This window comes from Limulus polyphemus, unplaced genomic scaffold, assembly GCF_000517525.1.
Source record: "Limulus polyphemus unplaced genomic scaffold, Limulus_polyphemus-2.1.2 Scaffold647, whole genome shotgun sequence".
Taxonomy (NCBI): Eukaryota; Metazoa; Arthropoda; class Merostomata; order Xiphosura; family Limulidae; genus Limulus; species Limulus polyphemus.
Window position 1 is genome coordinate 131,399 of NW_013666257.1, and position 12,080 is coordinate 143,478.

Genomic DNA, 12,080 nt, shown 5'->3' on the forward strand with positions numbered 1-12,080 from the left:
AAGCCATCTCCAAGCATTATATGTAATATTATTGAGCATTGTGCATTCATGCAAGATTTATGTTTTAGCCTTTAAACTTGAACAGTTAGATATCGGTAAATTATATGTTTCATTGTTGAATTTTAGACATTTTCTTTATATATTTTGTTAATGGTAATTGTTTCCTGTAAAAACTCATGAAGAAGAATCTGGGGTGACCAATTCCTTCTAATTTTTTTCAATCCATATGCAAAATTATTTTTTTATGTGCACCAGTATCAAGGCAATGCTTGGATGTGTGCAACTAGTTTCTTTTTGAGGGTGATGGTATTTTTAGACCATCAACCCTATTGGATCATTAGGCCACTTTGCAATGCTACCAGTTGGTTATTTGGGCTTTAGGACTATCGACCTGCCAGGGTCATTCAGGCCGTCAATGTGTTGAGACTGCTCACCATTACTGAGGATGTGTGCAACTTGAATAATTAAATGCACAGCACTTGAGTGGTTATTCTGCGGCCATGCAGCTTAGAGGGAAAACTGGTGGAGAACCATACTTTTAATGGACTTCTGATTTTTTTGGTTTGATTTAGACAATATTTTTGGGTTTATGAAGGCAAGAGCAGAATAAAAAGTTTCAATTCACTTGTGAAAGACACTTTCTAAGCTACTTTGAAAGAAGAATATAACTATAGTGTTGTGGCAGTATGTGGAGGTGTGATTTTAACTTAATAAAAAATGTATTTATGTCTCATAACTCTCCTCAACTTAATTTATTCTGCATGCAAATTTCCTTGGTTTTAATATTAGTTTTTATATTCACATGTATATATATATTTAAAAACTGGGCATTGGATAATTTTAAATACTTGTTTTTAATTTCTATTGTAAAGTTTGATGGAATGGAACAGTTTCCGTTATCATATGCTAAGATGGCAGGAACAAAGCAAGATTTAAAATGCCAAAGTGATGATGATAGCATCTACCATATTCCCCCATATTACTACTTGCACGTGTTAGACCAGACAACTAATGTAACAAGAGTCGAAGTTGGACCACAAAACTACATTCGGAAAAACAATGAAAGGTAAAGAATTAAAAAAACATATATCTTATTTACATATAATTGCAACACTAGGTTTTTTAATTATATGAAAAAATAAAACCTAACTAGACAAGCTTGCAGCAAGAAGGTCTTTACATTTAACACTGTCCTTTAAAATCAAGCTGCATACTATTTTTATTACCTTATCTGAGAATGAATGGTTTATTGAAACATAAATCCCAAAAAACTGTTTTGTTTTTAGGTCATGGATAGGCCTGTCATAAGTTTGCAGTTGTCATATGAAAACATGATAGGATATTTTTAAAAAACGACATTTATACATATTTGATATCTTTGGAATAAGACAAAACTTGAACTACAAAAAAAATATGTAAAACTTTGTCTTGTACTTAAGTATTTCCAGTACATTTAAATATTTTTTTTTGGTTTTTACTTATGATGAAAGCAGTAAATATGAGAAAATTTACCATTGAATATGTTTTGTTCTTTGATAAACAAGAAGGTAGTCAAAGACCTTTCGAAAAGATGATCATAAAATAACAGTTTATCTGATGGCCTTGAAGACATTAATGGGACTCTGCAATTCTCTGTTCCACAGATTTTTACATACATACAGATATTTAATGAGATTGATGTCAATTTATCTTTAGTATTTAGTGCTATTGATACTAAGTTATTGATTAAGACTGGTGCTGTGTAAAAAGTATTATGTTACACTTTTTTTTTTACATATTAAATTCCCTGAATTTATAACAATCTAACCACCATATTTTGTAGGCTATAGCAAAGGTGACTTGATAAATGAAATATGTGCGATACTTCTCAAACAGTTGTTCAGGTAATAGTTGGAATCTTAACTTAAAATACAGGCTTTGACTTAAAGCACTTGCATTTTAAATTCAAGAACAGGTAATGAGCCACCATATAAAACATGAGCTCCGTAATACTTCATCAGATAGAATGAATCATCAGAAGTAGTGTGACCCCCAGTGACACAGTAGCATGCTAGAAACCATGTTTTGATACCCATGGTGGGCAGAGCACAGATATCCCATTGTGTAGTTTTATGCTTAACGTCAAACAAACAAGCAAACAGAAGTAGTGATGTTTCAGATTTATCAAGATGACTTTTCAATGCCAAAAAAGAACATATTTACCATTGTACACTTAAAATGTAATCCAAAAATGTGAAGATAAGACATTCCAAAAAAAAAGTTAAACTTGTATAGTCATGAATGGTGTATAACTGCGTACTAACATTCAAATGTCACTGAAGATAATCTGTCTCTTCAGTTATACACCAGTGCAGATAATGATCTGGTGTGCAACAACAATGAACACATTTGAAACTATTAGAGGATCGTGCTGTGTTCCTTGTGTTAATATACGTGTTCTGATAAAATTGAAACTGTTAGAGGATCGTGCTGTGTTCTTTGTGTTAATGTATGTGTTGTAATGAAATTGAAACCATTAGAGGGTCATGGTGTGTTCCTTGTGTTAATGTATGTGTTCTTATAAAATTGAAACTATTAGAGGATCGTGCTGTGTTCCTTGCGTTAATGTATGTGTTATAATAAAATTGAAACCATTAGAGGGTCATGGTGTGTTCCTTGTGTTATTGTATGTGTTGTAATAAAATTGAAACCATTAGAGGGTCATGGTGTGTTCCTTGTGTTAATGTACGTGTTCTGATAAAATTGAAACCATTAGAGGGTCATGGTGTGTTCCTTGTGTTAATGTACGTGTTATAATAAAATTGAAACTATTACAGGGTCATGGTGTGTTCTTTGTGTTAATGTATGTGTTGTAATAAAATTGAAACCATTAGAGGGTCATGGTGTGTTCCTTGTGTTAATGTATGTGTTGTAATAAAATTGAAACCATTAGAGGGTCATGGTGTGTTCCTTGTGTTAATGTACGTGTTGTAATAAAATTGAAACCATTAGAGGGTTATGGTGTGTTCCTTGTGTTAATGTATGTGTTCTAATAAAATTGAAACCATTAGAGGGTCATGGTGTGTTCCTTGCGTTAATGTACGTGTTATAATAAAATTGAAACCATTAGAGGGTCATGGTGTGTTCCTTATGTTATTGTATGTGTTGTAATAAAATTGAAACTATTAGAGGATCGTGCTGTGTTCCTTGTGTTAATGTACGTGTTCTGATAAAATTGAAACCATTAGAGGGTCATGGTGTGTTCCTTGTGTTAATATACATGTTGTAATAAAATTTCTTGTGCTACTAAATTTAATCCTTGTTTAGAGAACTTTTGCTTTGTTACAAAAACAATTTTTTACAAAATGAACAAGTTTAAGAGAAATGTGAAAACAAACATATGTACTTATGTCTTATTAACCATTGCATAGCAGCTCATAGAATGGCCGAGTTTTTTTCTTTTTTTTCAAGTACAAACTTTTAGCTCATAGCTCCATCATCTCTTGACCAAGTTGAGATCTAATTACAGGTTTGGACTCAGAAGGTCAAACCCTTTCAAATGATGTAATGATTAATTTACTCTAATCTTGCCTAAAAGAATTTCATGTGGTATAGCTATTGAATATTCCTTTTTGTTTTCACCATAATTATTATGCCTCTTAATTTCCAATATGCCTCCCAGTGGTTCAGTGGTATGTCTGCAGATTTGTAGCACTAGAAATCAGGTTTTGATACCAGTGGTGGGCACAGCTCAGATAGCCCATTGTTAGCTTTGTGCTTAACTACTAAAACATTTCCAATACTTGGTGTTGTAAGACTATAGTAGGTTAGCTCTATTTGTGAAAAATGAGTATACCTTCTGAATTAAATTTTATTGCTATATTTAATTGATTAGAAGCTCATTACAAAATATGATGATAACTAAATATACACAATTAGTTCTATGAATGAGACAATGCATTTTGTGCAGAATGTTAATTGTTATTGGGTGCACAAAATTCAGCATTTCTGATAGTTAATATAATGAATAAGAGTGTTGGCTGAGTTTATAAATTTGGAGTGGATTAATGTGAGTTTGAGAAGAAGTGGCAAGTGTATTGTAAATAATCCATGCTTTCAATAACATTTCTGTTGAAATAGTTAACACAGGATCTAACTTTCTCTCAACCAGAAGCACCTCGAGGATCAGATGTAAAAAAAATGCCAGATTTATCTGATTTGGGTGAAACTTATAAAAGATTTAGCATATGATGAGAAATGATGATTACAATTTACAGTTACAAAATCATACAAACATTAATAGAGCTATGATTGGCCACACCATCAGTAGAAGCCTCAGAGTTAAGGATAGCACTTCTTGTTGTGTAACTGATGGGTTTGATATGTTAGTCTTCTTCTTCTTCCCCTCTTCATTTCATTTGTTTTTCAGACCAAAGCACAATAGATCTTCAGCAGACAGCTCCAAGCCCTGCTGACCATGACTGAAACTTTGGCATGTCATCATCAATCAGCATTGTTCTCTTGATTACTTGCATGTGCAAGGTTCTGAGATGTTTAACTTGAAACATAGACTTTTTGACAACCCTTGTTGAGGAAAATCCATCCATCAAGCCCAAAGACGCTGGAGTGGCACACAAAAATAGGTTTGGTGCTGACAAGGACAGTAGTGACAGTAGTATTAGTAGCCTTTCATCAGATCAGAAGATCAAAATAAAAAATCTCCAACGTCAAACAGACAATGAAGGAAGGTCACTTCGATGGTGCTGACAAGGACTGTAGTATTAGTAGCCTTTCATCAGGTCAGAAGATCAAGAACAAGATCTCCAATCTCATACAGACAATGAAGGAAGGTCACTTTGATGGTGCTGACAAGGACAGTAGTATTAGTAGCCTTTCATCAGGTCAGAAGATCAAGAACAAGATCTCCAATCTCATACAGACAATGAAGGAAGGTCACTTTGATGGTGCTGACAGGGACAGTAGTGACAGTAGTATTAGTAGCCTTTCATCAGGTCAGAAGATCAAGAACAAGATCTCCAACCTCAAACAGACAATGAAGGAAGGTCACTTTGATTTGAGACTAAAAAAAAAGTAAACAATTTGTGTGTTTGTGACTACTGCTAGTAAGTTGGTGCGGCAACTACAAAACCCTGTGTCTTTTTGACTACTCATAACTCACGATTGAAATATGTATTGCATATTTTGGATACAGCAAATTCCAGACTTTCCAACAATGTATGTAACACCTCCAACAAGCAATAATCAGAATTGCTTGTTCCTTGTCCTGCTACCACAAAAACATTACTCTGCCTCTGGTTGAGGGAGAGATCCTGAGTTAGTAATTAAGTTTGTTATTTTTACTTTGTCATTCATGGTTATTATTCCTTTTTAAAGTAATAAATATTGGACCAAATTTGCATATTTCATTTAGTTTCCAGCTTATCAGTGTTTATTCATCAGTTCAGCTATCAGTAATAAATTAACTAGGTTGTGTGTCTGTATACTTTCATCTTTATTACTGCATCTGTGACCTACTCAATTATTTTAACCTAAAAGACAGCAGATTGAAAAGGTGTATGTTTAATTGTCTGTGCTCTCATACCTTTATGAAAAGGATCATTTTTGGTCCTGGGAGAATGGTGATCGTTCCTCCTCGTCATTACTGTGTCATCCAGAATCCTGTGGTGCATGACGTTGATAATTCAATCCAATATGATGCTGCTGGTCAGGTCAAGCTACAGCATGCAGATTTAGAAATTAGATTGGAGCAGGAACCATTTCCTCTTTATCCTGGAGAGTCTCTTCATGTGGTAAGCATTTACTGTAAAATATATAAAGAATTGTTTGGGTATGATCAAGATAATTGGAATTTTGAAGTTTTATTGTATTTCTGGTGTTAAAATTAAGTTATAAAGAATTAAATTAAGGAGATAAATGTTTTTGAAACATAAAAATTCCTTGTAATTTAAATATTCTTATCATATATGTAAGTCAATAAAAAAGTAGTAAGAAATTCTAACTTAATCAGGCAAAAACACCATTTATGTTGTAGTTATAGTTGTTACTGTTTGTGATTCTCAATAAAGCATGGTTAAACCTGTGATGTACACACATTAGCAGATCATACCAGCTGTAGTAATTTCTTTATTAGGGCCTAATTTAAGGAAGTTTAACCATACAACGTTTCAGATGAGGGGTCTCGGAACTATTTAGGTCCCCCAACAAGATTCAGAGGAAGTTGAAATTATATGATATTTATTCAAAATGGAAAAAGTATTTACATTATCTTAAAATTTTTTGTTGTGTTATGAAATAAATATCAATAAATAGTACCACTAATCACATTAACAAGACCACACTAAACTACAAAGATTTTATGAGTTGTAGCAATGATTAGGGCTAGAAGAAATTGATGTGTTATCTTCTTTTCTTCATTTTGTATTGGTATTCCATAGGTGTAACACTGATATAATGGTTGTTACATGACTAAAACTGATGTGAAATATATATATCTTTCTACATAATATGAATATTTTATTTCTCTGACCTAAAGTACAAACAATCAAATCTCAAAACCTAGTGTTAATTCATTTGGAACCTAACTTGAGGTTGGCTTCGTATTTCCCACACTTTTATTAAAGCAAGGTACCATAACTCAGAGATTCGTTATAGGTGTTTAATAGTTTTTTGTTGGAAGTTTTAATTCAACTAGTTTTTTTGTGTGTGTGTCCCATGCTAATTAATATTTATGGATTCATTGTGTCCTTTCAGAAGTTTTATTGTTTTAAGTTGATTAGCCAGGAGGCATTGTTGAATCAGTGGTTATTGTGTAGTGTTTTGTCAAGAAGCTCTAACAGTGTATGGAGTCTGTTTTTCTTTTTAAATAAAATAATTATTCCATAGCTATGATTTTAATCTTCAATGAAAATTTGTTTACAACGTTTTGTTAGTGTGATAACAAAATTAGTGGGACACAAATGTTGCTTGTTTTAATTGACAAACTCAACATTAATGGACAGAAAAAGCATTATTTATTAAGTTTTTGTCTGAGTAGTTTTCCAGCTGTGATGAATGAACTTAATAATGAAATTCATCATTTTATTCACACATTAAATTAATACTAGTCAAGACAACAAGAGATATTAAAGTATTTAGAAGTTTTTTTTCCTCGGCAGTTCGTGCATAATCAAATGTAAATATATAATGTGTGCACATTTTGTAAAAGTTTCTAACAATCAATTTTTTAGGACATTACACTTTTAAAAGTTGTACCGTCAAACACAGCACTCAGGCTTCGAGCTCTCAGGGATTTCGAGGATGGAGACGACAAAAAGGTTGCTGGTGATGAGTGGCTGTTTGAAGGCCCAGGTTGTAATAGTTTTATTTTTTTTAATTATATGAACTGATTGATAGAATAAATTACTCATTAGATGCATCACAGGTATAGTTTTTTTTTTTATTAATCAAAAGGTTAACTGTGAAGAGTAACTCGTCTATTTTAGATTAACATTTCTTATTGGCAGGGTGGTGTAGGATTACTTATTAGAGTCCTGAATTGTGATATTTCATGGGGGGTGTTACTTTAAATACTCTTAAATGTAATCTAATAAAGTTTACTCTAAAATGTGTGAAATAGTTAAACTAATGTATTTTATAAACTAGTTTTTTATGGAAGTCCACTTTGGATAAATCGGGCATTAATAAAAAGACATTTTAATAAAAGTCTTCTATTGCAGTGGTTCCTTATCACCGATCCATGAATGTTTTTTTTCTGGTCTGTAGAAATGTCCAGAGAAAAAAAGAAGAGAAAATAAATAAAGAAAAAAGTATTGTGAAAGATTAATTTATTGTGAACTTTATAATTTGTGTTAGAAGTAGGTAAAAAGTGCTGTGTCCTTCTTAGTTTATCATCAAATAATTGAGCCTCATGGCTTTCACTTGAAAGCTTCTTGAAAAAGGTAAATTAGGAAACAATATTTGATTGGTCCCAAGTTTTTGACAAAGATTTTACCACTACATGGAGTGAAAAAGGTTGGGAACCACTGTTATAATGTATTGAATGCCATTTTTTAATGAAAACTCTTTTGAATAATGTTAACTATTTTGAAAATGAGATTTTATTTTTACACAAAGTCTGCCTAAAATGAAACCAAAAAATTATAAAATATGTTCCTTTGTATTATGACTGAATATATACTTAAATATCTCTCTCTCTTAACTTGCCCAAGACTGGGTTTACATGTGTAATAAAGTAAGGTTCATGTCGCTAAAACATTCATAAACAAAATTAAAAAGTTGTCTTATTATGTTTTCATTACCCAATTTTTTTTTGCATATGTCTAGTGTAATATGACTTGAGTTATCCTGATCTTATTGAAAATAATACTGAAAGGGTGCCATCGTCAGTAGCTACGGATGTCAAAGTGTAGTTAAAAGTTATATCTCTTTTCTCTTTTGAAACTTTTACTGAGGCAGTTAAAAACAAATCTGTTTTGTTTATGTTTATTAATCACTCACTGACAGGTTTACACGAGATACATTTATCAGTTCACACATCTAAGTCAACTACAGAAAAGCACCATCCAGAAAGAACATCTTTCTAACCATACTAGTGGTTAAAAGTTTTAGGAAACATATTGTTGTAACCTTGTTCTTTCATTGGTGGGTTCTTTTAAATTATCTGGTGAATATAATTCAGAGTCTAGTCCACGTCAATGACAACCAATTAGTTAATTTTTTTTCCTTAATGTTTTTACAAGTTTAAACTTGTAGGCCAACTTTACAAGTGATGCTAACTAAACTATCTAATATAAAGAATAAATTTACTTGTACCTCTTCACAACTGATTAATTCACCTCCACCAGCTAGAAACATGTCTACTGTCTTCTTTATGTTTCACTGAACCCAATGTGTATAATCTACCTTCTAACTTACTAGAAACTGATGTAAAGTCTTTTAGAACTTTTCAGATGTTCAAGGCCAACATTAAGCTTTTAATCATCATCACTATGCTCCCTCTATAAAAGAAACAAGTTACAAGAATATGTTACTATTAAATAACCATATATATGACAAAATCTTTTTTTTTTATCTCTTCAGCCTTTTAACTTGAATATATTTGATACAACAGAAGTATGTTATGATTTAAATGTTATTATCTTATTAAATTAACTTTTTCCATCATAAAATTGTAACTTATAGCTTAAGAAATTGTGACTATTATTGTCTTATTTGAAAGATGATAATAATATTGTTGAGTACAGTATCAGCAACTAATGGAATTTGATATTTATTTTGTAACATAGGGACGTACATTCCTCGTAAGGAGGTTGAAGTGGTGGAAACAGTGAAAGCTTTTGTAATCAAACCAAACCAGGCTTTAAAACTTCGGGCTCGCATAGAGACAAGAGACAGAGATGGAAAGATAAGGGTCTGTGGAGAAGAGTGGCTTGTCAGGAAGACAGGTGCTTATCTGCCTGGAGCTTATGAAGAAATTGTTGACATTGTTAATGCATATGTTTTGACAGAAAAGGTAACTACTGTGAGTTGGAAAGAAAAGAAACAGAACACTAAATATATTTTCTATTCTTATATTTTAATGTAAACACCAATATGGAAACTTACACATGTATAATAATTCTGTAATTTTATGATCCTCCATGTCACATATTCCAAAGATAATAAACTGAAACACTTATTGATTAAACTTTTATATAAATTAATTAATGTTTTTAGCTTGCCTTGCTGTTTTCACGGTATTTGACCTTTTTTTTAATCAATTATATTTTGTTATGCAATACATGATTGTGTGAAAATCTGGTTAGTTACTGTCATCAACATATAAGACTCAATTTCAGAAACATGAAATCCATACGTAAATAGCATATTTTTTTGAAACTATTTAGTTCTTTCCTGCTGCACACAGATAATGTACATTGTTCATTAAGTAAAACTTGTGTCAGTATTGGAAAGTTTAAAATTCAAAACAAATGCCTACAGAATACATATAGTAAGTGTTTTTAAAGAAAACATTAAGTGAAATATGAAAATCCTAGTAATCTTAGCTAAATTACATAACAAAGGTATGTGCTTTTGTTGATCTCACAGTTGGTTTTGTGGCCATTCATCAAAATTCACCTAGGAATTAATTTTCACATCATACATTATTGTTTTTATAACAGGTGTAAATTTGTGCTGTACAACTTTCAAAGTGTAATGTTTTCGTCTATGTTGTTTATTTATTCCACACACTAACATATCAAACTTAAGTTAGTAAACTTCAATATGTTCCAGGAAGCAGTACAAGTAAGGGCAACTTGTACATTTTGTGATGACCTGGGAGTCAGAAGAAAGAATGGAGAGGAATGGTTGATTAAAATGGTTGACACAGAAACTTACATACCGGGAGTATACGAGCAGGTAGTTGGTGTTGTACCTATTACAACGTTATCTAAACGCCAGTACTGCATTATTCTTGATCCTGTTAGTGAAGATGGGAAACCTCAGCTAGGCCGGAAGAAACTGGTTAAAGTATGTTTAATGTTTTAAATATAACTGTGTCTATTATATCATAAGCCCCTTCTATATGTAAGGAAGTGAAATAATGAACTATTGCTCTTAGTTTGTCTCCTTTAACTGGTGGTAAAACACACAGTTTTTAGTAGCATAAACAAGAACCTGTGGAATTCTAACAATATGTTTTCTTCATAAGATAAATCTGTCACGAAATAAGTAAAATATCTGAATCTTTCCTTGCACACATATCATTGTTGATTTTGTCAAGACTTATGTTTTATAAGCACCTATTTGTAGTTGATTTTTTTTTCATTAATAGGGTGAAATATCTTTCTTTCTGATGCCTGGAGAAAGACTAGAGAATGGTATTCAAGATATCTACGTTCTGGGAGAAAATGAAGGATTGATCCTACGAGCCAAAGAATCTTTTACAGATGATACTGTCCTGCCAGTAATTAACTTTGTGATACAATTAGGGTTAGCCATTATAGGTACTAGAACTGTGAAAGGTAGTCATTTGTAGCATTTATATGCTATTATCTGAATAATGGTTTTCACTCATATTGTTGTAGTATTCTTGAATCTCTAGTCCCTGAGAATCTCTATACATTATATCATCTGAATGAATATATCTTTTGATTATAATTTTGTCTGTAATTCTGATCACTCGTATTTATACTATTAATTACCTTTTTGGTTTGTGCCAATGCATTTGGCATTTTGTGGAATAGATGCAACTGGAATTATAACTTATGATTTTAACTACAACTAAACAAAAATGACACATTATTAGAAGAAAGATAGATAAAATAAATTTTATATGTAACTTTTAATCATATGGAAAACAAATCTGGACATTTCTGAAATCATAGTCAACAATCAGTTTTATTTTTGTCACTTAAGTAGTGTCGGTCATTTCAAGTTTATTCAAAAGTTTTTTCTTGAATACTAACCTTGACAGTTTTTCTTTGATTACAGAAATAAAATGGGGTGTAACAAGTATGAGTAGGATATGCTAATTTTTACCAACATCTACCACAGAGTGATAGATGTTGGTAAGAATCAGCATATCCTACTCATACTTGTTACACCCTACAGAGTAATTTCGTTGCATATTTTTTTTCGTTTGAACTATATAGTTTGATCATGAATGAATCGCAATTTTGTAGTGCAAATTATTGTTGTTTTAAAAATCAAAGAAATTTTATGTATATGTTTGGTTATTTTGGTTTGATCTGTCAAAGAATACATGGTTACTAAATTACAGGCATATATATAAGTAGTGTTGAAAAATAACATTAGACATCATAGGAAAGGTTTAAGTAGTATCAGGATTTTTTTTCTTTGTGAAGGCCACGATTTACGTAATTATTTCTTTACGATTTATTTATAGCTTAGGTCTTTAAAATGATTAAAATTTAGGAACTGTTTATCACTTTATTTCGTACGCCCTATAATACACTATTTTAAGTTTGTTTTTTTTTAAATAAAAGTTTATTAGTTTTATAGTTTGTTCTCAGGTTATTTAGATCTCTGTATTTTGTGTTAACTGAACTGGCGATGAAAAAAACAATAGATTAATACTT

General features: G+C 31.6%; 1 protein-coding gene across 3 annotated transcripts in view; it reads left to right on the forward strand.

Annotated features, from left to right (window-relative positions):
* Positions 1-12,080, forward strand: part of LOC106459681 (major vault protein-like) — a 30,606-nt gene that overhangs the window by 2,665 nt on the left and 15,861 nt on the right. For all 3 annotated transcript variants that reach the window (XM_022386215.1, XM_022386214.1, XM_013919324.2), the window contains 6 exons: positions 873-1,066; positions 5,594-5,789; positions 7,227-7,347; positions 9,285-9,511; positions 10,273-10,509; positions 10,814-10,945. In XM_022386215.1, coding sequence (XP_022241923.1) covers positions 882-1,066; positions 5,594-5,789; positions 7,227-7,347; positions 9,285-9,511; positions 10,273-10,509; positions 10,814-10,945 — 1,098 coding nt within the window. In that variant the 5' untranslated portion in view covers positions 873-881. The remainder of the gene's footprint in view (positions 1-872; positions 1,067-5,593; positions 5,790-7,226; positions 7,348-9,284; positions 9,512-10,272; positions 10,510-10,813; positions 10,946-12,080) is intronic.